A 24,124-nucleotide genomic window follows, 5' to 3' on the forward strand; every position below is an offset into this window, starting at 1 on the left:
CAAAGCCCCTAACCGGACCCCTGCAAGAACTCAAGGAATAACAACAAAGACAGCCCAGAGCAAGTAGAAGGAAGGAAATAACTAAAATCAGAGCAGAATTAAATAGAGACTAAAAGCACAATTCTAAGGATCAATGAATCCAAGAGTTGGTTTTTTGAAAGGATAAACAAAATAGACAAGCCTTTAAGTAGGGTCATTAAGAAGAGAGAGGACCCAAATAAACACAATTAGAAATGAAAGAGGAGAAATTACAACTGATACCACAGAAATTGAAGGGATATTAAGGAATTACTATGAAGAAATGTATGCCAAGAAATGTGAAAACCTAGGTGAAATGGACACATTTCTAGAAAAATATAATCTTCCAAAATCAATGAAGAAGAAGTAGAAAGCCTGAACAGACCAATAACAGCAGATGAAATTGAAGCAGTAATCAAAAAAGTCCATCACACAAAAGCCCTGGACCAGATGGTTTGACAGAAGAATTCTACAAAGCATTTAAGGAAGAGCTAACCCCTATTCTTTACAGACTATTCCAAAAAATCAAAAATGATGGGAAACTCCCAAACTCTTTTTATGAAGCCAGCATCATCCCAATTCCAAAGTCAGATAGAGACACAACAAAGAAAGAAAACTTCAGACCAATATCGCTGATGCTAAAATCCTAAACAGAATATTGGCGAATCGCATCCAACAATACATCAAAAAAAATCATACACCACAACCAAGTGGGATTCATCCCAGGGATGCAAGGATGGTTCGATATCAGAAAATCAGTAAATGTAATACACCACATAAACAAAAGCAAATACAGAAACCACATGGTCATATCAATAGATGCAGAAAAAGTTTCTGATAAGGTACAACACCCATTTATGAGAAAGGTACTCAGCAAAGAGGGAATAAAGGGAGCATTCCTCAATATAATAAAGGCCATATATGAAAGACCTACAGCCAAAAACTAAAATCTTTTCCACGAAGATCAGGAACAAGACAAGGTTGTCCACTTTCACCACTTCTATTTAATATAGTATTAGAAGTTTTAGCCTCAGCGATCAGACAAGAAAAGGAAATAAACGGCATTCAAATTGGAAAGGAGTAAACAAAACTATCATTGTTTGCAGATGACATGATAGTGTACATGGAAAATCCTATGGACTCTTCCAAAAAACTGCTCGAACTAATAAATGAATTTGGCAAAACAGTGGATTACAAAGTCAATATAGAGAAATCAAAGGCATTTTTGTATACTAACAATGAATCAGCAGAAGCAGAAATCAAGAAAAAAATCCCATTCAATATAGCAAAAACAAAAATAAAATATCTAGGAATAAACCTAACCAAGGAGGTGAAAGACCTATATACAGAAAACGACACAATACCGAAGAAAGAAATCAAGGAAGACACAAACAAATGGAAACATATGAAACTGTATTAAAGGCCACTGTAATCAAAACAGCCTGGTACTGGCATAAAAACAGGCACATAGACCAATGGAACAGAACAGAGAACCCAAAATAAACCCAACTCTCTATAGTCAATTAATATTCAACAAAGAGGGCAGTAACATAAAATGGGGTAAAAATAGCCTCTCCAACAAATGGTGTTGGGAGAACTGGACAGGTACATGCAAAAAAATGAAACCTGAGCACCAACTTACACCATACACCAAAATAAATTCAAGGTGGATAAAAGATAAATATAAGCCGTGACACTGTTAAAGTCCTAGAGGAGAACACTGGCTGGAAAATATCAGATATTTCACGTAGCAACATTTTTACTGATACGTCCTCTAGAGCAAGGGACATAAAGGAAAGAATAAACAAATGGGATCTCCTCAAAATAAAAAGCTTCTGTGCGGCTAAAGAAAACAGCATTAAAATATAAAGACAACCAACTGTATGGGAAAACATATTTGCCAATGATACCTCAGACAAAGTTTTTTTTTTTAAATAAATATTTTATTCATTTATTTTTAGAGGGGAAGGGAATGAGAGAGGAAGAGAAACATCAATGTATGGTTGCTTCTTGTGCATCCCCTGCTGGGAACTGGCCCCTGCTAGGAACTGGCCTGCAACCCAGGCATGTGCCCTGACTGGGAATTGAACCGCGATTGTCTGGTTTGCAGGCCCGCGCTCAATCTACTGAGCTAAACCAGCCAGGGCCTCAGACAAAGGTTTAATCTCCAAAATATACAAAGAACTCACATGACTTCACTTTAAGAAGACAACTAACCCAATTAAGAAATAGGGAAAGGACTTGAACAGACACTTCTCCAAGGAGGACATACAGAGGATCCAGAGACACATGAAGAGATGCTCAATATCACTAGCTATGAGAGAGATGCAAATTAAAACCACAATGAGATACCACTTTACACTGGTGAGATTGGCCATTATAAACAAAGTAATAGACAACAAATGTTGGAGAGGGTGTGGGGAAAATGGGACTCTGGTCCACTCTTGGTGGGACTGCAGACTGGTACGACCATTATGGAAAACAGTATGGAATCTTCTCAGAAAACTAAAAATTGGACCTGCCTTTTCACCCAGCAATTCCACTGCTGGGATTGTATCCTAAGAACCCTAAAACACCAATCCCAAAGAACACATGCATCCCAATGTTCATAGCAGCACAATTTACAATAGTCAAGAGTTGGAAGCAACCTAGGTGCCTGTCAGTAAATGAATGGATCAGAAAACTATGGTACATTTACGCAATGGAATTCTATGCAGCAGAAAGGAAGAAGGAGCTCCTACCATTTGCAACAGCATGGATGGAACTGGAAAGCATTATGCTGAGTGAAATAAGCCAGGTGTTGAAGGACAAATACCATATGATCTCACCTTTAACAGGAAGCTAAACAACAAAACAAACAAGCAAGCAAAATATAACCAAAGAGACTGAAACAGAGAACAGGCTGACAGTGACCAGAGGGGAGAGGGGAGGGAATTTCAGGGGAAATAGGGGAGGGATTTAGAGGAATATATATAAAGGGTACATGGACAAGTGAGAAAGGTGGAAATGGGAGGGAGGGGGGAGCATGAAGGGGTCAGGTGGGAGTAATAGACAGAAAAGTGTACTTGAAAAATAATAAATTTTTAAAAAAAAGAAAGTGAAAAAAAAAAAAGAAAGAAACACCGATGCATGGTTGCCTCTCATGTGCACTACATTGGGGACCTGGCCTATAGCCCAGGCGTGTGCCCTAGACTGGGTATTGAACCAATGACCCTTTGATTTCCAGTCCAGCACTCAGCCACTGAGCCACATCAGCCAGGGACGGATATTAACTATTCATCAGATATATCAGCGAATATGTTCTCCCATTCTGTGGGTTTTCGTTTTATTTTGTTGATGAGTTCCTTTGCTGTGCAAAAACTTTTTAGTTTGATATAGTCCCATTTGTTTGTTTTGTCTTTTGTTCCTCTTACCTAGAGAGATATATTCAATAAAAATTTGTATAAGCAAAAAAAATTTTTTAAAGACAAACTTACAAATCAAAGCCTTAATTTTGCAATTAATTATCACTGCCTGAATGCTTTGTTGATATATTTCTGCTAACATCAACAGATTATCTTAAATTCTAATATCTTGTCCTAGCTTCCCTACCAGGAAAGGCATAATCCATTAAACAAACAAAGAAACAAATCAATAAAAACTGTTTGCCCTGCCTGATATGGATCAATAGATTGAGTGCTGGCCTGTGAACCAAAAGGCCAGTAGTTCAATTCCCAGTCAAGGTACATGCATGGGTTACAGGCCAGGTGCTCCGTTGGCGGGATGACAGATGTAAGCAATCTATGTATCTCTTGCACACTGATGTTTCTATCCCTCTTTCTCCCTCTCTTTCCCTTTTTCTAAATGTAAACAGATAAACTCTTTTAAAAAACTTTGAAAAACTACAGAATACCTCCAACATTTCTCCTTCATTATCTCAACAGCACAGCTTATATATAACTACAAGAAAAATATTTTATAATCAACAGATAAAGAAACTTCAGGAATAGTTTTTCAAAAAGCAGAATGCTTTTGTGGTGAATCACTAATTGAAAACTGGTTTTAGTGTCTTTCTAGGTGAAAAAACAACTGAACAGGACACGGCAAGGTGAGGCTGACCATAATCAATATAGACAAATTTTAAAAAGGAATTGATTTGAGAGACTTCTGGCCAAGACGGAGGCATAGGTGGAAACACTGTGCCTCCTTGCACAACTAAGTTTAAAGACAATTAAGTATTAGTAACAAAAACACAACCAAAACAGACAGAAAACTGAACTGTTAGGAAGCCTAACAACAATGAACCACTCAGCCAGACTGGTAAGAGGGTCGGAGACAGCGGCAGGTGGAGAAGGGTCATGCAGGGAAAAGTTGCCAGACCGATCCAGGCCCAGGCAGTGGTTGGTAGATCCCAGGTGTGGGGTGGCAATGGGCAGATCCAGTGAGGGCGCAAGGCAGCTGGCTAACCGAGGTCACACATTTGTGAGTGCAGATAAACCAGGCAAAGGAGCAAGCAGTGAGACAGACCATGCGAACCAGGGTCTCAGCTACAGGAATTAAAGCTTAGCACCAGTTGGAAAAACTTTTCGGGGTCAAGGTGCCAGGAGAGGCTCCAAGGCTCACAGAAAGTTCTTCGGAGAGACCCACAGGGTCTGGAGGGTGCACAAGCCCACATACCCAGGAACCAGCACCAGGGGGGCCCAGTTTGCTTGCGGGAAGCAGCAGTGGGGACTGAAATCCTAGAGAGAGCAGAACAAACACCACTGCCCCTCTCTGACCCCACCCCCACATACAGCGTCACAACCTAGCAACTGGGTCGCCTGCCCTGGTGAACACCTAAGGCTCCGCCCCTCACAGGTAACAGGCACAAACAGACCAAAACATTATGGTTCAAGAAGAAGAACAGCTCAAAGCCCCAGAGCCAATACTTCTAAGCAACCAAGAGATAGCCAACCTATCAGATGCACAATTCAAACACTGGTGATCAGGATGCTCACAGAACTGATTTTAGTTATAAATGAGATGAACAAATGAAGGCTAAACTAAGTGAAATTAAGGGATATGCACAGGAAACCAATAGTGATGGAAAGGAAACTGGGACTCAAATCAAGGGAATGAATCAGAAGGATGAAAAAAATGACCAAACAGAAAAGAATGAAGAAACAAGAATTCAAAAAAATGAGGAGAGGCTTAGGAACCTCCAGGACGTCTTTATAAACATTTCAACATCAGAATTATAGGGGTACCAGAAGGGGAAAAGGAAGAGGAACAAGTGGAAAACTTATTTGAACAAATAATAAAGGAGAACTTCCCTAATCTGGCAAAGTAAATAGACTTCCAGGGAGTCCAGGAAGCTCTGAGAGTCCCAAAGAAGTTAGATCCAAGGAAGAACAAACCAAGGAACATCATAATTCCATTAGCCAAGATTAAAATGAAGGAGAGACTCCTAGAAGCAGCAAGAGATAAGGGGACAGTTACCTACAAAGGAGTTCCCATCAGACTGTCAGCGGATTTCTCAAAAGAGACCTTACAGGCAAAAAGGAGTTGGAAGGAAGTATTCCAAGTCATGAAATCCAAAGACCTACATCCGAGACTGCTCTATCCAGCAAAGCTTTCATTTAGAATGAAAGGGCAGATAAAGTGCTTCTCAGATAAGATCAAATTCAAGGAGTTCATCATCATCACCAAGCCCTTATTATATGAAATGTTAAAGGGACTTATGTAAGAAAAAGAAGATAAAAAACCTGTACAGTGAAAGGACAGCAAACTCACAGTTATTAACAACAATACCAAAAATAAAAGCAAACTAAGAAGACAGCTAGATCAGGAGCAGAACCATAGAAATGGAGATCACATGGAGGGTTAGCAACAGGGGAGTGGGAGGAGGAGAGAGGGGGAGAAGGTACAGAGAATAAATAGCATAAATGGTAAGCAGAAAACAGAGAGGGGGAAGGTAAGAATAGTATGGAAAATGTAGAAGCCAAAGAACTTCTCTGTATGACACATGGACATGAACTAAGGGGGGGGGAGGATGTGTGTGGGAGGGAGTGTGTAGGGTAGATGGAAGTGAAGGGGGAAATTGGGACAATTGTAATAGCATAATCGATAAAATATATTTTAAAAAACTACATAATGTAATAAATACTACTACAATTTATTTATTGCTTTATCAGAAGCAGGACTCCTAGAATGGTTGTTTGAGCAGCCTCTCCTGAGCAAAATGAAGATTTAGCTGGTGACAATTTTTTTTTAAGATTCTATTTATTTATCATTAGAGGAGAAGGGAAGGAGAGAAGGAGAGAAACATCACTGTATGGTTGCCTCATGTGAGTCCCCCACTGGGAAACTGGCCTGCAACCCAGGCATGTGCCCTGACTCGGAATCGAACCGTGATTGTGTGGTTCGCAGGCCCGCGCTCAGTCCACTGCGCTACACCAGCCAGGGCTGGTGACAATTATTTTTAAAAAATCATGAAAAGGCATACATGAAGTGGAGAAACATTTATCAAGAAAATCTTCTAATGCTCAAGAGCTAAGTCATGTCAGCCTTAATTTGCTCTCCTTCCCCATCGTCCCAAGTTTGTTGTGGAAGCTCTACTCCAGTTGGTGCAGCCAATAAAATAGTTCTCTCTGCAAACAATGCAGACTTTAAATCAGACATTTTAAATATGTTCAGGAACTAAAGATGTAAAGGAAAATATGAGAAAAATGTCCCCATAAGTAAGAGAATATCAATAAAGAGGAAAATTATAAAAAAGAACCAAACAAATTCTGGAATTAAAATATACATAACTGGAATAAAAATTAACTAGGAAAACACAACAACAGATTTGGAGCAGCAGGGAGGAGAATAAATGACTTGAATATAGGTTAAGTGAAATTATCTGGTCTGAGCTACAAAAAGAAAAATAGTGAATAAAAATAAAATAAATAAAGACTCGAAGACTTGTAGGACAACATCAGGTGTAGCAACGTATGTATAATGGGAGCCTCATAAGAAAAGAAGAGAAAAGAACAAAAAGATAATTTGAAGAAATAATGGCTGAAAACTTACCACATTTGATGAAAATGATATACCATAGAAAAGCAACCACCTCTGGCTGGTGTATCTCAGTGGATTGACTGAGTGCCCGCCTGCAGACCAAAGGGTTGCTGGTTCCATTCCCAGTCAGGGCACACGCCTGGGTTGTGGGCCAGGTCCTCAGTAGGGGGTATGCAAAAAGCAACCACACATTGATGTTTCTCCCCTTCTCTTTCTACCTCTCTTCCCCATCTCTTAAAAGAAAAAAAAAAGCCCTGGCTGGTGTGGAACGGTGAATTGAGTGACAGCCTGTGAAAGGTTGCCAGTTTGGTTTCCAGTCAGGGCACATGCCTGGGTTGTGGGCTGGGTCCCTGATTGGGGGTGTGTAAGAGGTAACCAATTGATGTATCTCTCACACATTGATGTTTTTCTCCCCCCATTTCTCCATCCCTTTCCTTGTCTCTAAAATAAATAAATAAATAAATAAATAAATAAATAAATAAAATCTTAAAACAAAAAAGCAACTAGAAAGAACTGGATTGGCAGTACTTTTAACAGATAAAATAGAGTTTAAAACATAAGTTACTAAAGAAAAAGAGGAACATTTTTTATCGTAATAAAAGAATCCAACAATTATAAATATATATACACCTAACAAAAAGCTCCAAAATATATGAAGCAAAAACTAAAAGAACTAAAGAGAGAAATAGAAAATTAAAGAATAACTGAAGACAACAATACCTGAAGACAATAATACCCTAGGTCTTAATAATGAATAGAACAAGGCAAAAGATCAACAATGAAGTATAAGTCTTGAACAGTATAAACTCATTAGACCTAACAGTCACTATAGAACATTATACCAACAACAGAATATATATTCTTCTCAAGTTCACACAGATCGTTTTCTAAGAAAAATCATACATAGGACATGAAACAAGTCCCAATAAATTTAAAGGGATCAAAGTTATATGAATCACATTTTCTAACTATAATGAGTAAAATTACCAAAAAAGGAACTTTTAAGATATTCACAAATATGCAGAAATCAAGTAACACCCTTTCAAGTAACCAATGGATCAAAGAAATAACAAGAGAAATTAGAGTAATTTGGGACAAGTAAAAATGAAGAAATAACATACCAAAACTTAAATTATATGTTAAAGCAGTGCTTGAAGGGAAATTTACAGCTATGTTATATTAAAAAAAATAAAGATGCCCTGGCTTAAAGGCTCGGTTACTTGGAGCATCGTTCCATACACCAAAAGGCTGAGGGTCTGAGTCTCTAGTCAGGACATGTGCAAGAGGCAACTAATTGATCAATGCTTCTATCTCTCATCAATGTCTGGTCTCTCTCTTACTCATTCGCTCTATCTCTCCCTCCCACCCTACCTCCTTTTTGTCTAAAAATCAATGAACATATCCTTAGGTGAGGGTTAAAAAAAAAAGAAAAGAAATATCACATATCAAAAACTTCATCTTCTACCATAAGATACTAGAAAAAGAGATCAAATTAATCCCAAAGCAAGCAGAGGAAATGAAATACCTCATAGTGGAAATGCATAAAAGAGAAAAAATGATGAAACCAAAAGGTGTTCTTTGAAAAGGCTAACAAAACTGACAAACTTTACCTACAGTGACCAAGGAAAAAAAGGAGAAACTCAAATTACTAAAATAAAAAATGAATAAGGGGTCATCACTACCAATCTTACAGAAATAAAAAGGAAAAGAAAATAATATGAACAACTGTATGCTGCAAATTATATATCTTAAATGAAATGGACAAATTCTAGAAAGACAAAAACTTCCAAACTGACTCAAAATTAAAATGAAACATGAATAGACCAGTAACAAGAAACTGAATTAGAAAATTTAAAACTTCACACAGAAAGTCCAAGCAAAATGCCTTTAATAGTGAATTCTACCATATATTTTAAAAATTCCAATTCTTTACAAACCCCTCACAAAAAAATAGGAGAGAAGGAAATATTTCCCAACTTATTCTGTGAAGTGACTATTCCTCTGATACCAAGCCAGAAGACATTACAAGAGAACTGTAGGACAGTGTGTTGGATGAATACAAACGCAAATCCACAACAAGATATTAGTGAACCAAATGCAGCCAATATGTATTATAAAGTAGAAATTATACACCATGACAAAGTAGAATTCATCCCACAAATACAACTGCCTATTGTCAAATTAACTTTTCTTCTTTGAGCTCCTCGTGTGTAAGGATAATGAGTCCTTTATCTCTAAATGTTCAGTCATGTGCCAATAACAAATGTATGTCATTCTCAACATAAATTGCACATCCACACCCATTCCACTCCTTATTTTTTTCAACTGCTTTATTTCTCTTTTGTCAACTTTATCTGGCATTATATGTTGTTGCCAAACGCTTAGAAACAACACCTTGACAGATTTTCAACAAACACATTTAATTAATGACAGCAACTACATGAATTCTTAAAAATTCTGTGTCAATTCCTAAGTTTCAAGGCATTACCCACCTGAGTTCTTCAGGTCGTGCCGTACTTGCTGGTAGAACACAAAAAGAAAACACCCAATTAGTTTTCTCTGACATGGTAAACTGCATCACTACTCGTAAAAGTAAATCTGGACTAACGGCTTTGTAAGTCATGTTTCCCAAACACAGATTTAAAAACCTTCATTTCACAAAAGTGTTCTAGGATTCACATCATTAAAGTCAATATGACCATTACTTCCATTTTTAAAATAAAGCAGTAAATTAAGCATACATCTTTTTGAGCCATGTAGAGTGAGCTGAGTGACAATGGAGCATTGTTAGTTCAAAGTAAGAGTTCACGTAGGGTTTTAAATGATCATAAATTGAAATGGCTTAACTAATACCTATTATTTAACTTATAACCATACCAAACATTATAAATATAAGTCAATTATTTTAAAACATTGAGGGTATTGCGCTGGCCAGGTGGCTCAGTTGGTTGCAGCTTCATCCCATACACCAGATGGCGGCAGGTTCAACCTCTGGGTCAGGGTACATACCTAGGTTTGCGGGTTTGATGCTGTCGAGGCACATATGGGAGACAACCGATCAATGTTTCTCTCTCACCATGTCTGTCTGCCTGCCTGTCTCTCTCTCTCTTTCAATCTCCCCTTCCTCTGTCTCTAAAACCAATAACCATATCCTCAGGTGAGACTAAAAAAAAAAAAAAAAAGCTAACAATGCCAAGTATCAGGTCATGGTGGTTATTTCTAGACAATTGGTGATGACCTAATACTGGACATACTTAAGTTCAATCTGTATTTTAATACAAACTTAGTTTTGAAATCAAACACTACTTTTGGTAAAGCATGTCTGGGATTATGTAATTAAAGTAACTCACAGGAAGTAACATTTAGAAATTTGTAAATGTCAGTATATGATACACTCTAATGACTTACATTCAGACACTGTTATGGAATTCTTAATCATATTATAATACCATATAATGTAATTTTTACTTAAAATGTGTTCATTATTTATCAGTGTTTTGTTAAGTTCTTAAGGGGATTTTGAAGATTATTATGAGTAAGATCTAAAAGTCAAAAAGAGAAAGGATAATGTTGCCCTACAGAATAACTATAATAGTTAATATGAACATAAACTGAACACTAATTCAGGACAGTGTTTACATTCAGATTAACATAAAAATTATTCTCAGCAACCACATAAGCAATTATTCCCTTTGTGTTCTATTAAATTGATTATATCCAAACTAAATTCAATAAATAAGAGTACTTTAGTTGACTGGAATACACTTGAAATTCAGACAACATCCTCTCAAGTAAATAGCAGCAGCACCATGAACTGTCAAGAAAGAAGAGTCCTTTAAAAAAGTATTGCATTTCACCTTTCATCTGTAGAGTTCGTCGAGAATATCGTTTGCTGGGCCTTCTTTCAAAGGATGTTGATCTTCTTGCTTTATTTGTTTTTGTGGTCTGATACTCAGTTTTCCCACTAAAATAAACAAGCATATTAATAGAATAAGAGCATTTACGACCTATAGTAACCAAATACATATAAATGAAAGAAAAGTCTACAGTGGGATTCTTCTTCAAAAAACTATCCAGAATTTCATCCTGAAGGAACTGCTTTCAATAACAGTGTTGACATCTCTCTTTACCACGTCATTCTTTCATCTTTAGGCTTGTGTAAAATATGCAACACAGAAAGTACATTGTTTTCTCTTAAGCATGCACTCACCTAAAAACATATTAAATCAGTTTGAGATATCTGTGCTTTTATGGAACTTCCCTCCCCATTCATACTCCTCAATGGGAAGTATGCAATTACCTCAAGATTTTCAGTTACTTTTTCTAATAGTGATAGACTTTCCAGAATAATTTTCCAGAAATACTTAAAACTATTGTCCCACTTGCTGTGATTTCCATTTAAATTCTGTTAAGAAAATGTCTCCCCACTTTCAATACAGATCATCTTGCAACATTATTTATATTCCTTCTTTAAATCATATTAACTGAGTCTTATGACATGCTGAAAAGTCACAACCAATAATCTACTCTCAGGTAAACTAAAATATTCCTAATTTACCAACAAACAAGGAGTCTGTAATAATGGAACTTCAGGTTTAAAAAGGACCAGAAACGTTATCCAAATTAATTTCCCACACAGTGTAGGGCACCCTTTTTCTATATGCTCTTCAATCTTGGATCAGGATGCCTTCAAGTTCTTGGTGTATGGATTTAAATTGGAGGCTAATTAATATATAAAGTAAATATCAATGGGGATACAACATCTGTTGTACTATTATAATGTTTCCTATCTATTCTGGAAATTACAATCAATAATAATAAACTATTATTTTGGCCAATGGAAAACACTGGTAAGCCACTTTATATCTCTATGCCCTAATTACCACATCTATAAAATGAGAGAGTGGCGTAAATTTTCTGGACTCTATGCAAAAAAGACAGAGCAGGCAGCTATTAACATCAACCTGTATCTAAATCGTGATCCTAGCCGAATAAATCCTGATCGTTGAGAACCCTTTTGGACAGGGCCTCTAAGGCGGAAGAAGGCATGATGCTCCACAGCACATTTCCATAAGTGTTTGCATGCTTTTGGATGGTCCAGTCTAAAGACAAATGTATGCTCTTGCTCTTTGCCCTGAAAAAGAAAAGAATGCAAAAAGAGGTAATTATTGGGTTTAACATTCCTATCTCAGATACAGATAAAACTCCAGTGATACAATGAATCAAATAAAGCATTTGGCTTGCTCCCTGAAACTCACACACTCTTACAGCTACCTATATAAAAAGAGTCGAAATCCAGCTATCTATTTTCTCAGCCAAAATAAAATTATTCCTAAAAGGACCCTCTCTATTTATGTACTCTCATTTCTCAGAGATACATAAAATAAGATTTTATCTGCCACACATTGGGATAAACGTATAATACCAATTTAAGGGATTATACAAGATCTGGTAATACGTATCAACAAACTTGAAAATGTCCATATTCTTCGTCATAGTAACCACACTCCCAGGAATCTGATTATGACAGTTAACATTCATAGGCACTTTCCTATGAATTACTTCAACAAGCAGTTACTACTATTAGCCCAATTTCACAGGTAAAGAAACTAAGACTTGAGAAAGTAAACCCAAGATCACAAAGCTAGTAAGAGAGGAAACCAGAATTTGAACCTAACCCTTCAGGCTCTAAAGCCTAAGTTTATAATATCTAAGGTATACTGGTTCTCCAAAAAAAAGAGATTTTCTAGAAAAACAAAATTTACACCCAAAGATTTTATTTAGCGTCATCTATAACAATAAAAATAGGCCAAAAATTTTAAAAACCTAACTGTCCAAAATAAAAAAGTAAAGAATGGTATATTTGAACTAGATCTACAAGGCTACACCTGTTTTAGGTATAATAAGTAAGCTATATTTACATATAAATTACATATATATAATTTATGTATATGTTTAAGACCATTCTACCATGTATTTATATTTGGAAAATGTTAAAGAGTATGAGAATGATACCCTCCTCCAAGAGCAGTAACCAGCTACAGGGAAGGAAGAGACAAGTTGCAGGGATTAAACCTTAGCTGTATCAAATACACTATTATTAATTTATCTATCTCTAAAAGTTAATTTAGAAGGAACAATGACAAAAATGTTACCTAAATGAGTGAAATGAATATCAGTTTTATAGTTTCTTTGAATTTTTCAGTATAATTAAATGTGTAACTTAAATACTTTGTCATTTTCTACTCTGGGATGAGGACAGTCTATATTCCAGTGCCAGAAATCAGGGTTTGCACCTTTGCACATGGGACATGGCCCTGGGGGTGGCATAGTGCAATCCCTTGTCCAGTGTCCAGGGCATTTACACTTAAAATATCTTTGATCTTTTTGCTCTGGACATTTTTGTGGCTTTCCTGGCTTACCCTGAGGTGGCTGCACATTGACAATGGCACTACTAACAGCTACACTATTAATTTGGCCTGCCTTTCCGCCCCCCTTTTTCCTATGCTGGATCCGTTCCTTCCTTTCCTCAAGGTATTGGCTGTTAAAAACCAAGAAGGCAGTGTCTATTAGTTGGGCCATAGGAGTTTGTGGACCCACTTATAACTTCCAAAAGCTTTCTACAAATCTCTGGTGCTGACTGGCTAATGAGATACAGCCCCATTAATACTTGACCTTCTGGAGAGGATGGATCGAGAATAGTATTAGGCATTACTAATCTAGATTAGGATTAGGCATTCAACTTTCTGAATGCCTCAACCAGCCTATTACAGAACAAAGCATAATTATCTTCCTTTCCTTGTATTATTTCTCTGATCTTATCATAATTTACAGTCTTTCTAATGTATCACTTCAACTGAGCTAATAAATTTGAAATCGTGGTGAAAAAATATTTTATAAATTCTATATGTAGTTTTTAAAAAACTTTATTTATTTATTTTTAGAAAGAGGGGAAAGGACAGAGAAAGAGAGGGAGAGAAACATCAATATACAAGAGATACATCCATTGATTGCCTCTCACACATCCCCAAGTGGGAACCGGGCTAGCAACATAGGCATGTACCCTGACTGGGAATTGAACTAGCAACTTTTAGGTTTGCAGGCCAGCACTCAATCCAGTGAGCCACAAGTTTATTAGGGGACCAAATGAACAAATGGAGGCTATACTAAGTGAAATGAAGGAAAATGCACAGAGAACCAACAGTGATAGGAATAAAACTGGGACTCAGATCAATGGAGTGGACCAGAAGGAAGAAAGAAACAACCAAACAGAAACGAATGAAGAAACAACAATTCAAAAAATGAGGAGAGGCTTAGGAACCTCCAGGACATCTTGAAATGTTCCAACATCCAAATCATAGGGGCACCAGAAGGGGAAGAGGAACAGCCACAAGTGGAAAACTTATTTGAACCAATAATAAAGGAGAACTTCCCCAGTCTGGCAAAGGAAATAGACTTACAGGAAATCCAGGAAGCTCAGAGAGTCCCAAAGAACTTGGACCCAAGAAGGAACACACCAAGGCACATCATAATTACATTAGCCAAGATTAAAATGAAGGAGAGAATCATAGAAGCAGTAAGAGATAAGGGGACAGTCACCTACAAAGAAGTTCCCATCAGACTGTCAGCGGATTTCTCAAAAGAGACCTTACAGGCAAGAAGGGGCTGGAAAGAAATACTCCAAGTCATGAAATCTAAAGACCTACAGCCAAGATTGCAGTATCCAGAAAAGCTTTTATTTAGAATGGAGGGCAGATAAAGTGCTTTTCAGATAAGGTCAAGTTCAAGGAGTTCATCATCACCAAGCCCTTATTATATGAAATGTTAAAGAGACTTATCTAAGAAAAAGAAGATAAAAAGTATGAACAGTGAAAGGAAAGCAAACTCACAGTTATTAACAACCACACCTAAAACAAAAGCAAACTAAGAGGACAGCTAAATCAGGAGTGGAACCATAGAAATGGAGATCACATGGAGGGTTAGCAACAGGGGAGTGGAAGGAGGAGAAGGGGGAGAAGGTACAGAAAATAGCATAGACAGCAGGTAGACAACAGATAGGGGGGAGGACAAGAATAGTAGGGGAAATATAAAATCTAAAGAACTTGAGACACGTGGTCATAAACTAAAGGGGGGGAATTGTGGAAGAGGGGGTATGCAGAGTGGAGGGGAATGAAGGGGGGGAATAGAACAACTGTAATGGTATAATCAATAAAATATATTTAAAAATTAAAAAAAATAATTTCATTTTGAACAAAAAAAAAAAAAGAAAAAAAGCTCCACAAAAAATACAACTAAGCAATGAAGAGCTAGCCAACCTGTCAAGATGCACAGTTCAAAGCACTGGTAATCAGGATGCTCACAGAATTGGTTGAATTTAGTTGCAAATTAGATGAAAAAATGAAGGCTACACTAAATGAAATAAAGGAAAATGTACAGGGAACCAATAGTGATGGGCAGGAACCTCCAGGACATCTGGAAATGTTCCAACACCCGAATTATAGGGGTACCCAAAGGAGAAGAGGAAGAATAACAAGTGGAAAACTTATTTGAACAAATAATGAAGGAGAACCTCCTTAATCTGGCAAAGAAAATAGGCTTCCAGGAAGCTCAGAGAGTCAGTCCCAAAGAAGCTGGACCCAAGGAGGAATACACCAAGGCACATCATAATTACATTAGCCAAGATGAAAGAGATGGAGAGAATCTTAAAAGCAGCAAGAGAAAAAGGAGACAGTTGTCTACGAAACAGTTCCCATCAGACTGTCAGCTCGTTTCTCAAAAGAGACCTTACAGGCAAGAAGGGACTGGAAAGAAGTATTCCAAGTCATGAAAGACAAGGACCTACATCCAAGATTGCTCTATCCAGCAACGCTTTCATTTAAAATGGAAGGGCAGATAAAGTGCTTCTCAGGTATGATCAAGTTCAAGGAATTCATTATCATGAACCCTTACTTTATGAAATGTTAAAGGGACTTACTTATCTGAGAAAAAGAAGATAAAAACCAAGTATAGTAAAATGATAGGAATATCACAACTATTAACCACCACATCTAAACCAAAAACAAAAATAAAGAAAACAACCAGAAACGGAACAGAACCACAGAAATGGAGATCACATGGAGAGACAGCAACAGGGGAGTTGGAGGAGGAGAGACAGCAAAAGTTACTGAGAATAAGTATCATAGATGGTAGGTAGAAAATACACAGGGGGAGGGCAAGAATAGTATGGGAAATGTAAAAGCTAAAGAACTTAAGACTCATGGACTGGAAATAAAGGAGGGGAATGTGGGTGGGAGAGGGTGTGCAGAGTGGAGGGGAATGAAGGGGGGAAATGGGACAACTGTAATAGCATAATCAGTAAAATATATGAAAAAACAAGAAAAAATAATAATATCAATGATGTGTTACACAGATATAAAAGAAACATTTCAGAAATTTAAAGAGAACCATAAATGACCCTGAATAGCCTCAGCAATTTTGAGACAGAAGAACAAAGTAGGAGAGATCACCATACCTAACATCAAACTATATTATAAGTCCAAGGTAATGAAAACAGTCTTGTACTGGCATTAGAACAGACATGGATCAATAGAACAGAATACAGAGCCCAGAAAAAACCTCAAGTCTCTACAGTCAAATAATACTGGACATAAAAAAGGAAGAAGCATGAAATGGAGTAAAAATAGCCTCTTCAACAAATGGGGTTGGGAGATCTGGACAGCTACATGTAAAAAAAGGAAACTCAACCACCAACTTACACCATACACAAAGAGAAACTCAAGATGGATAAAAGACTTAAAAATAAGTCATGATACCATAAAAGTCCTAGAAGAGAACACAGGCGGGAAAATACTGCACAAAGCAATATTTTCACCGATCTGTCCCCTTAGAGTAAGGGACATAAAGGAAAGAATAAGCAATGGACTTCATCAAAATAAAAAGCTTCTGCACAGCTAAAGAAATCATTAAGAAAATCTAAAGGGAACCAACTGTATGAGAAAATATATTTGCCAATGATTACCTTTGATAAGGGTTTGATCTCCAAAATACATAAAGAACTCACACAACTCCACTCCAGGAAGACAAATAATCCAATTAAAAAGTGGGCAAAGGACTTGAACAGACACTTCTCCAAGGAGGACATCCAGAGGGCCCACAGACACATGAAAGAATACCCATGATCACTAGTCATCAGAGATATGCAAATTAAAACCACAATGAGATACCACTTCACACCAGTTAGAATGGTCATCATAAAGAAATCAACAAAGGAGTGCTGGTAAGATTGTGGAGAAAAGGGAACCACAGTGCACTGTTGGTGGGAATGCATAGACTGGTGCAGCCACTATGAAAAACAATATGGAATTTCCTCAGAAAACTAAAAGTGGAACTGCTTTTTGATCCAACAATGGCACTGCTGGGATTACACCCTAAGAACCCTGAAATAGTAATTCAAAAGAACCTATGCATCCCAATGTTCATAGCAGCACAATTTACAATAGCCAAGTGCTGGAAGCAACCTAGGTGCCCATCAGTAAATGAATGGATCAAAAAACTGGCACATTTACATGATGGAATACTACATAGCAGAAATAAAGATGGAGCTCTTACCCTTTGTGATAGCATGAATGGAACTGGAGAGCCTTATGCTAAGTGAAATAAGCCAGGTGGTGAGGAGTAAATACCATATGGTCTCACCTGTAAATGGAACCTAATCAACAGAACAAATAAGCAAAATATAACCAGAGACACTTAAAAAAAAGAATAAACTGACAGAAACCAGAGGGTAGGCTAGAGGGAGATAATAGGGGAAAGAAGGGAAAGAGTCATCAAAGAACGCGTATAAAGGACCCATGGACAAAGGAAAAAGTGGATTGGATTAAGGGTGTGAGGTGGGGGTACATGAGGTGGGGTAAAGTGGTGTGGGAAAATAGACACAATTATATTCAGACACCAATAAAAAATGATAAAAAAGAAACCACTCTGGAAAACAATTTGACAATACCCATAAAAACTAAGCACATGCATAGGCTAGTGTTTAGAGCAGCACTCTTCTTAATAGCTGAAAATTAAAAAGAATTCAAGTGTCTATCACAGATAAATAAATGTGGTCTGCTCAAGAAATGGGGTACTATATACTATGTAATAGTATACATTATATATACTGCATAACAATAAGCCAACTACAACTACTCACTGAAATGGGGCTAATGCTCATAAATACAATGTTGAAATAAACAAGCCAGATACAAATAGAATGTTCAGTTTTCATAAGTTTAAAGTAAGTGTAAATAAAAACTAATCTACAGTGTTAAAGTCAGGAGAGTGGTTACCCTTGGGGGACTATACTTGGTGCGGGGGGCACAAAGAAGATTCTATTATTATGATACCATTGTTTTTCTTCATGTGGATGCTGGTCATACAGGTATATGTGAAAATCCAACAAGCTGTGCATTTATTTTTGCACTTATCTGAATGTAATACTTCCATGAAATTTACCAACAAAAACTACACACAGAAAAAAAACCAGGAAAAACATAAACTCAAAGTAGGAAAACCATTCATTCTATGACACAAAACCCAAAAGCCATAACTGACTGACAAATTCACCTATTTAAAATTTTAAAATAAAAGGCCAAAATCAGAACAAGCAGTGCTAAAAGACAAATAATGATTAGATGAAATATTTACAATTCTACAACAAAGGGCAAAACCTGGAAGAAAAAAGGCCAACATTCCAAAGGAAAATGGGCAGAGAATACAAATAGACAATTTGGAGAAAAGGAAATACAAGTAACTCAAATGTATGAAAAGATGTTCAATATCACTCATAATAATATAAAAAACTAAACATGTAATGAAATTTCATTTTTCACCTTTCAGATTATGTGATAACTCCTGGAAACAGGTCTATACAGATAAATAGTGCAACTTGAGAAGCTCTTTCTATATTCATGACAAATGCACATAACCTTGAACCGGCAAATCCACCTCCAGGATATTATCCTATAGATAACTGAGCATGTACAAATTAATGTCTATACAATGAATTTCAACTAACTGAGAACTGATTAAATAAATTAGGGTACATCCTGGAATATTATGCAGTTTTAGTTTGTGTTTTAAATAAGAACAAAGGAGCACTTTATCCACTGACACGAAAAATTTCAGGTTATAATGTAAAATTAAAAAAGGGTAAGAGGACAGTATATAAGCACACTAACTTGTATTAACAAAAACTGATATACACACATTTGTGTGCATATATCTACAAAATAACTTATAAAAAATCCAAGAAGCTAATACTGTATTATGTATTAGAGCTAATCTAAATGCTATCAACTATAAGATGCAGAATTATTTTATAGCCTAAAAAGAACAAGTGTCACAAATTAAATTATGACCATATTTTCTTAGCACATAGAATATTTTATTCATTTTGAAGGACTACCTTTAGATTTACATACAAGTATCATTTAATCATACATGTGATTACATAAAAAGGGAAATATTGGTAAAACATTTTTAAATGTGACATCTGCCTCTTCTGAATCATTTTCAACTTGTTTGCTAATGATACAATGATTATCCTCTATGCCACCAAGAGATTCCTTTTTAAAATAACCTATGATTTTCTTCCAGGATATGTCATAGGGAAATCCTTCATATGTATTTCAGTAATAGAACTTTGAAACTTAGCACTGTTTCCTCTAATTTTCAGAATCTTCTTTTTTTTAATATTTTTAAGATTTTTTATTTATTTATATTTAGAGGGAAAGGGAAGGAGAGAGGGAAAGAAATATCAATGTATGGTTGCCTCTCATGCATTCCCTGCTGGGAACTGGCCCACAACCCAGGCATGTTCCCTGACTGGGAATCGAACCGCGATACTCTGGTTCGCAGGCCCACACTCAATCCACTGAGCTACACCAGCCAGGGCTCCAGAATCTTCTTTTTCTTAGGTGTTGCTAATGTAGTCCTTCCCAAACTTAATTGTGCATATAAATCTTTTTAACATTCTGCCCAATTTGTTTTTATCTACCATGCATATTTACCAATATGTATCTGCTTTTCAAATTTATTTCTTTGCATGCATTAAAATTATTTTTATTTACTAACAATTCTGACAAGTTTTGACAAATGCACAAAGCAGTGATTTTCAACTGAGGTTCCACAAGAATTTTTAAGACATGCAACACCTGACTATTTATTTAGTCACAGGCACTGACCTCTTTTCCCTTAGACTGTCAAATGAAAAAAAAAAAGACAAAAGTCAACACAACAATAACTGTTTGGTATGAATAAATCAAAATAATAACCTCTTTCTGTTTGTCTGATTGGCAAAAATATATATTTCTTTGTATGCTGCAGAATTTTGGCGATTAATTTGTATGTGCCATGAGATTTAAAAAAGGTTAAAAATAGCAGCCACCACCAAAATTAGGATACAAATTGGTTCTCTCATTCCCCAAAATTCACTGTGCTTCACTGTACCTAGTCCCAAACAACCAGTGATCTAATCTCCATTCCTACAGGTTTCCCTTTCCCAGATTGTCATATAAATAAACTCATATAGTCATGATCTTTTGAGTTTAATGCATTTGAAATGAACCCATGTCACTGTGTGTATCAGTTAGGAACTGTATTTAACTGAAAAAAAAAAAGTAATCCTTAGTTCAAAAAACTTTATTTAAAGATATTACTAGGTAGATCTTTTTGATTAATCTTTTTGATCAGGTACTAAAGAATAGTTATTTAAATGTAATTCGTACACACATGAGATATATTATCAATGAAGGAAAAAGAAGAGTCTTTTATATTGCCTTTAATCTTAGGGGCAGAAAAACCGCAATTTTAGGATGATGTGACCTGAAGCAAGAAATTATTTAATTAACTTATCAATTATATTAAACTCTATGGCTCTATAAAACAAGTAACATTTTCTTCTTTTAGAAATTTAAGCCCTGCCTGGTTAGCTCAGTGGATTGAGCACAGGCTGTGAACCAAAGGGTCGCTGGTTTGATTCCTGTCAGGGCACATGCCTGGGTTTCAGGCCAGGTGTCCAATGGGGGGCACATGAGAGGCAACCACACATTGATATTTCTCTCCCTCTCTTTCTCCTTCCCCTCCTCTCTCTCTAAAAATAAATAAAATCTTTAAAAAATATATAAATTACCACATAACAAAGTCATTGTTAATAAGTAATGAAATGTAATTCCCACCTGATCATCATCTTCTACCACCACCAGGGTTAATTTATTCTTCTTAAAATCCAATCTGGTTATCTTAGGCCTGTAACAATATGAGAATAACAGGTAGATTTCAAAAAAAGTCACAAAAATGTTATTGTTAGTTCAAACACATTAATCATCTAATTTCTGAATTGAACATTGGTAAGGATAAACATGACCTGCACTGCCCATCAAGAAGGCCTCCAATCAAAATAGTTAATAGGAGACAAAAAGTTTCAAAACCAATTAACTCTAGCAAATTAATGCTGCACATTTATCAGGCATTAAAAATGTTACGGAGCCCTGGCCCAGTGGCTTAATTGGCTGGAGCACTGTCCTGTGCTACAAGAGGTTGTGGGTTTGATTCCCGGTCAGGGCACATAACTAGGTTGAGGGTTCAGTACCCAGTCAGGGCATGTACGGGAGGCAACTGTTCAATGTTGCTCTCTTACATCAATATTTCTGTCTCTCCCTCTTCCCCCCTCTCTCTGTCTAAAATCCATAAACATGTCCCTGATGAGGCTTTAAAAAATATTAAGGAAAAACAAATGAAGAAATCCATATAAATATTTCAAAGGCTCCTGCCCTGGCTTGTGTGGGTCAGAGGATTGAAAGCAGGCCTGCAAACTTTAGGGTCACCAGTGTGATTCCCAGTCAGGGCATATGCCTGGGTTGTGGGCCAGGTCCCCAGTAGGGGGGCATGCGAAAGGCAACCACACATTGATGTTCTTCTCCCTTTCTTTCTCTCTCACTTTCCTTCTCTCTACAAACAAAATCTTTTTTAAAAAAATACACTCCATAGGCTCCCAATTACAGCATAAAGGACCCTCAGGTTTAGTGGCAAAGCAGCAACCCAGGAACTGGATACAGGAAAGACTATAAAGCTTTTTAAAAACATAGAGGAAAACAAATGATCAATTAGGGTCTTCAACTCTATTTTCTACAGCAATTTTGGTTTGAGGAAATACATCTTTAATTAAAAACATAAAATTTTAACCTCACTTTAGGGCCTAATTTCCAACTCTATCTCCTGTACTAAAACCCTAAACAACCTATCACATTTGAACTTTCCACTTCTATGAACTATAAAATGCCAAAACAATGAAAGTCTCACTGATTTTAAACATAACTTACATAGAATATAACTGTAAAAGATAGCTGTTTACAAGAGCTGTACTAAAACAGTGAGTAAGTGTAATAGGTGGAGGAGGGGCATCTATCACTTATTTAAGTGTAACAAATACTTACATAATGCCTACTAGGTATCAGGTAGTCTTCTAAGTGTTTTATATGTATTAATTCAATCCATTTTAACAACAATCTATGAAAAAATGCTTTATTTCTCTGCCTAGAGAGCATTTTCTGACGATGAAGCATCTCCGATTAACCCACTGGGAATGCTGGAAGTGTTAGAGAATTAACACTCAAGGACTGGGGGAGAATTCACACTCAAGGACTGGGTAAATAAACAAACACCGCTGCTCCCTCACCCAGCAAGGTACAGTAATGAAGGTGCTCTGCTCAAGTCTCTCAGGAAAGTCCCTAGCAGGGAGACCCGGATGCAGAAGCAAAGGAAATACTATCCTCAACTTCTTAAGGGGGAATACTTTTCAACCTAAAATTCCATTCTTGGCTCAATTATCAAGAAAGCATTAAGAGAAAAATACACCATTTTAAGGCATCCAAGGACTCAAATATTTTACCTCCTACACCTTTTTCTCAGGCAGTTACTTGAGAAAATATACATAAATATATATAAAATCAGAAAAAACAAAGGCACAGAGAGGAAAATAAAGGAAGAAAACACAGGAGCCTGACTGTGGAACAGAAAACTGGAAGTCCCAAGATAAAAACTATAGAGCATCTTGGATAGCAAACAGGTCACAGTGAAATAGAAGAATCATTTCATGTAATTTTTTTTTACTGTTACCTAATCTCTTTGGATTTTATTTTATTAATATTTTTTTAATTTAATTCTTGTTTAAGTACAGCTTTCTGTCTTATATTCCCAACCCTGCCCGCCCCTCACCCCATGCTCCCCACCTCCCTCCCATTTCCGCCCCCTACCCTTCGTTATAGTCCATGTGTCCTTTATACTTATTCATGTGAGTCCATCCCCTTTTCCCCTATGATTCTCTCCCCTCTCCCCTCTGGACCCAGTCAACCTCTTCCATATTTGAGTGTCACTGGTCAGATTTTGCTTGCTTGTTCGTTTTGTTTAGATTCCTGTTAACGGTGAGATCATATGGTATTTGTCTTTCACCACCTAGCTTATTTCGCTCAGCATAATGCTTTCCAGTTCCATCTATGATGTTGCAAAGGGTAACTCTTGAGAATTTTAAAGTTGAGGAGAACACAAAAGCAGGTAATTTAAAGGGATGTGTGTGGTGCTGTGCAAGACACTGCAGGAGGGGGAACCAAGAGCATTAGTAAACACAAAAAGCTACAGTAAAGAAAGGTAATCCAAGTTGTGATTTCAAGGATTTTAGATTTGGGGATACATCAGGAAAAAGAGACAGCAGGACTCCACAATGAGCTTTACTGAGAGGTGCTTGGAGGGGGTTGCACAAGAAGGGAAGTCCTTCGCAGGCGGAGAACATCCAGAGACAAATGGCACAGGACACCACCTAGAAAGAGAAGAAGGCATGGGAACTGCTAGAAAGGAGGGGAATCAGAGGGGGACCTTACGTGTCTAGGCAATGGCATTCAGCAACAAGGATGTCTTCGGCCAGAGAGCTCTGAAGGGCAGTAGTGGTTTGGAGTCTTACATAGCTAAAAGATTTGTTTTATCTATTGCTAGCAGTTTTCAGTAGGATATGCAAAAAAGACAGGCTCTAAATGGCTGAAAATACACGCTC

At 36.9% G+C, this 24,124-nt stretch overlaps 1 protein-coding gene across 9 annotated transcripts in view; it reads right to left on the bottom strand.

Annotated features, from left to right (window-relative positions):
- EPB41L5 (erythrocyte membrane protein band 4.1 like 5) overlaps positions 1 to 24,124 on the bottom strand; it is a 177,888-nt gene that overhangs the window by 106,338 nt on the left and 47,426 nt on the right. For all 9 annotated transcript variants that reach the window (XM_037049878.1, XM_037049877.1, XM_037049876.1 and 6 more), the window contains 4 exons: positions 21,258 to 21,327; positions 12,003 to 12,172; positions 10,896 to 11,002; positions 9,531 to 9,558 (listed from right to left, as the gene is read on the bottom strand). In XM_037049878.1, the coding sequence (XP_036905773.1) occupies positions 9,531 to 9,558; positions 10,896 to 11,002; positions 12,003 to 12,172; positions 21,258 to 21,327 (375 nt within the window). The remainder of the gene's footprint in view (positions 1 to 9,530; positions 9,559 to 10,895; positions 11,003 to 12,002; positions 12,173 to 21,257; positions 21,328 to 24,124) is intronic.

This window comes from Sturnira hondurensis, unplaced genomic scaffold (assembly GCF_014824575.4).
Source record: "Sturnira hondurensis isolate 20B ecotype Veracruz unplaced genomic scaffold, ASM1482457v3 Scaffold0006496, whole genome shotgun sequence".
Lineage (NCBI taxonomy): Eukaryota > Metazoa > Chordata > Mammalia > Chiroptera > Phyllostomidae > Sturnira > Sturnira hondurensis.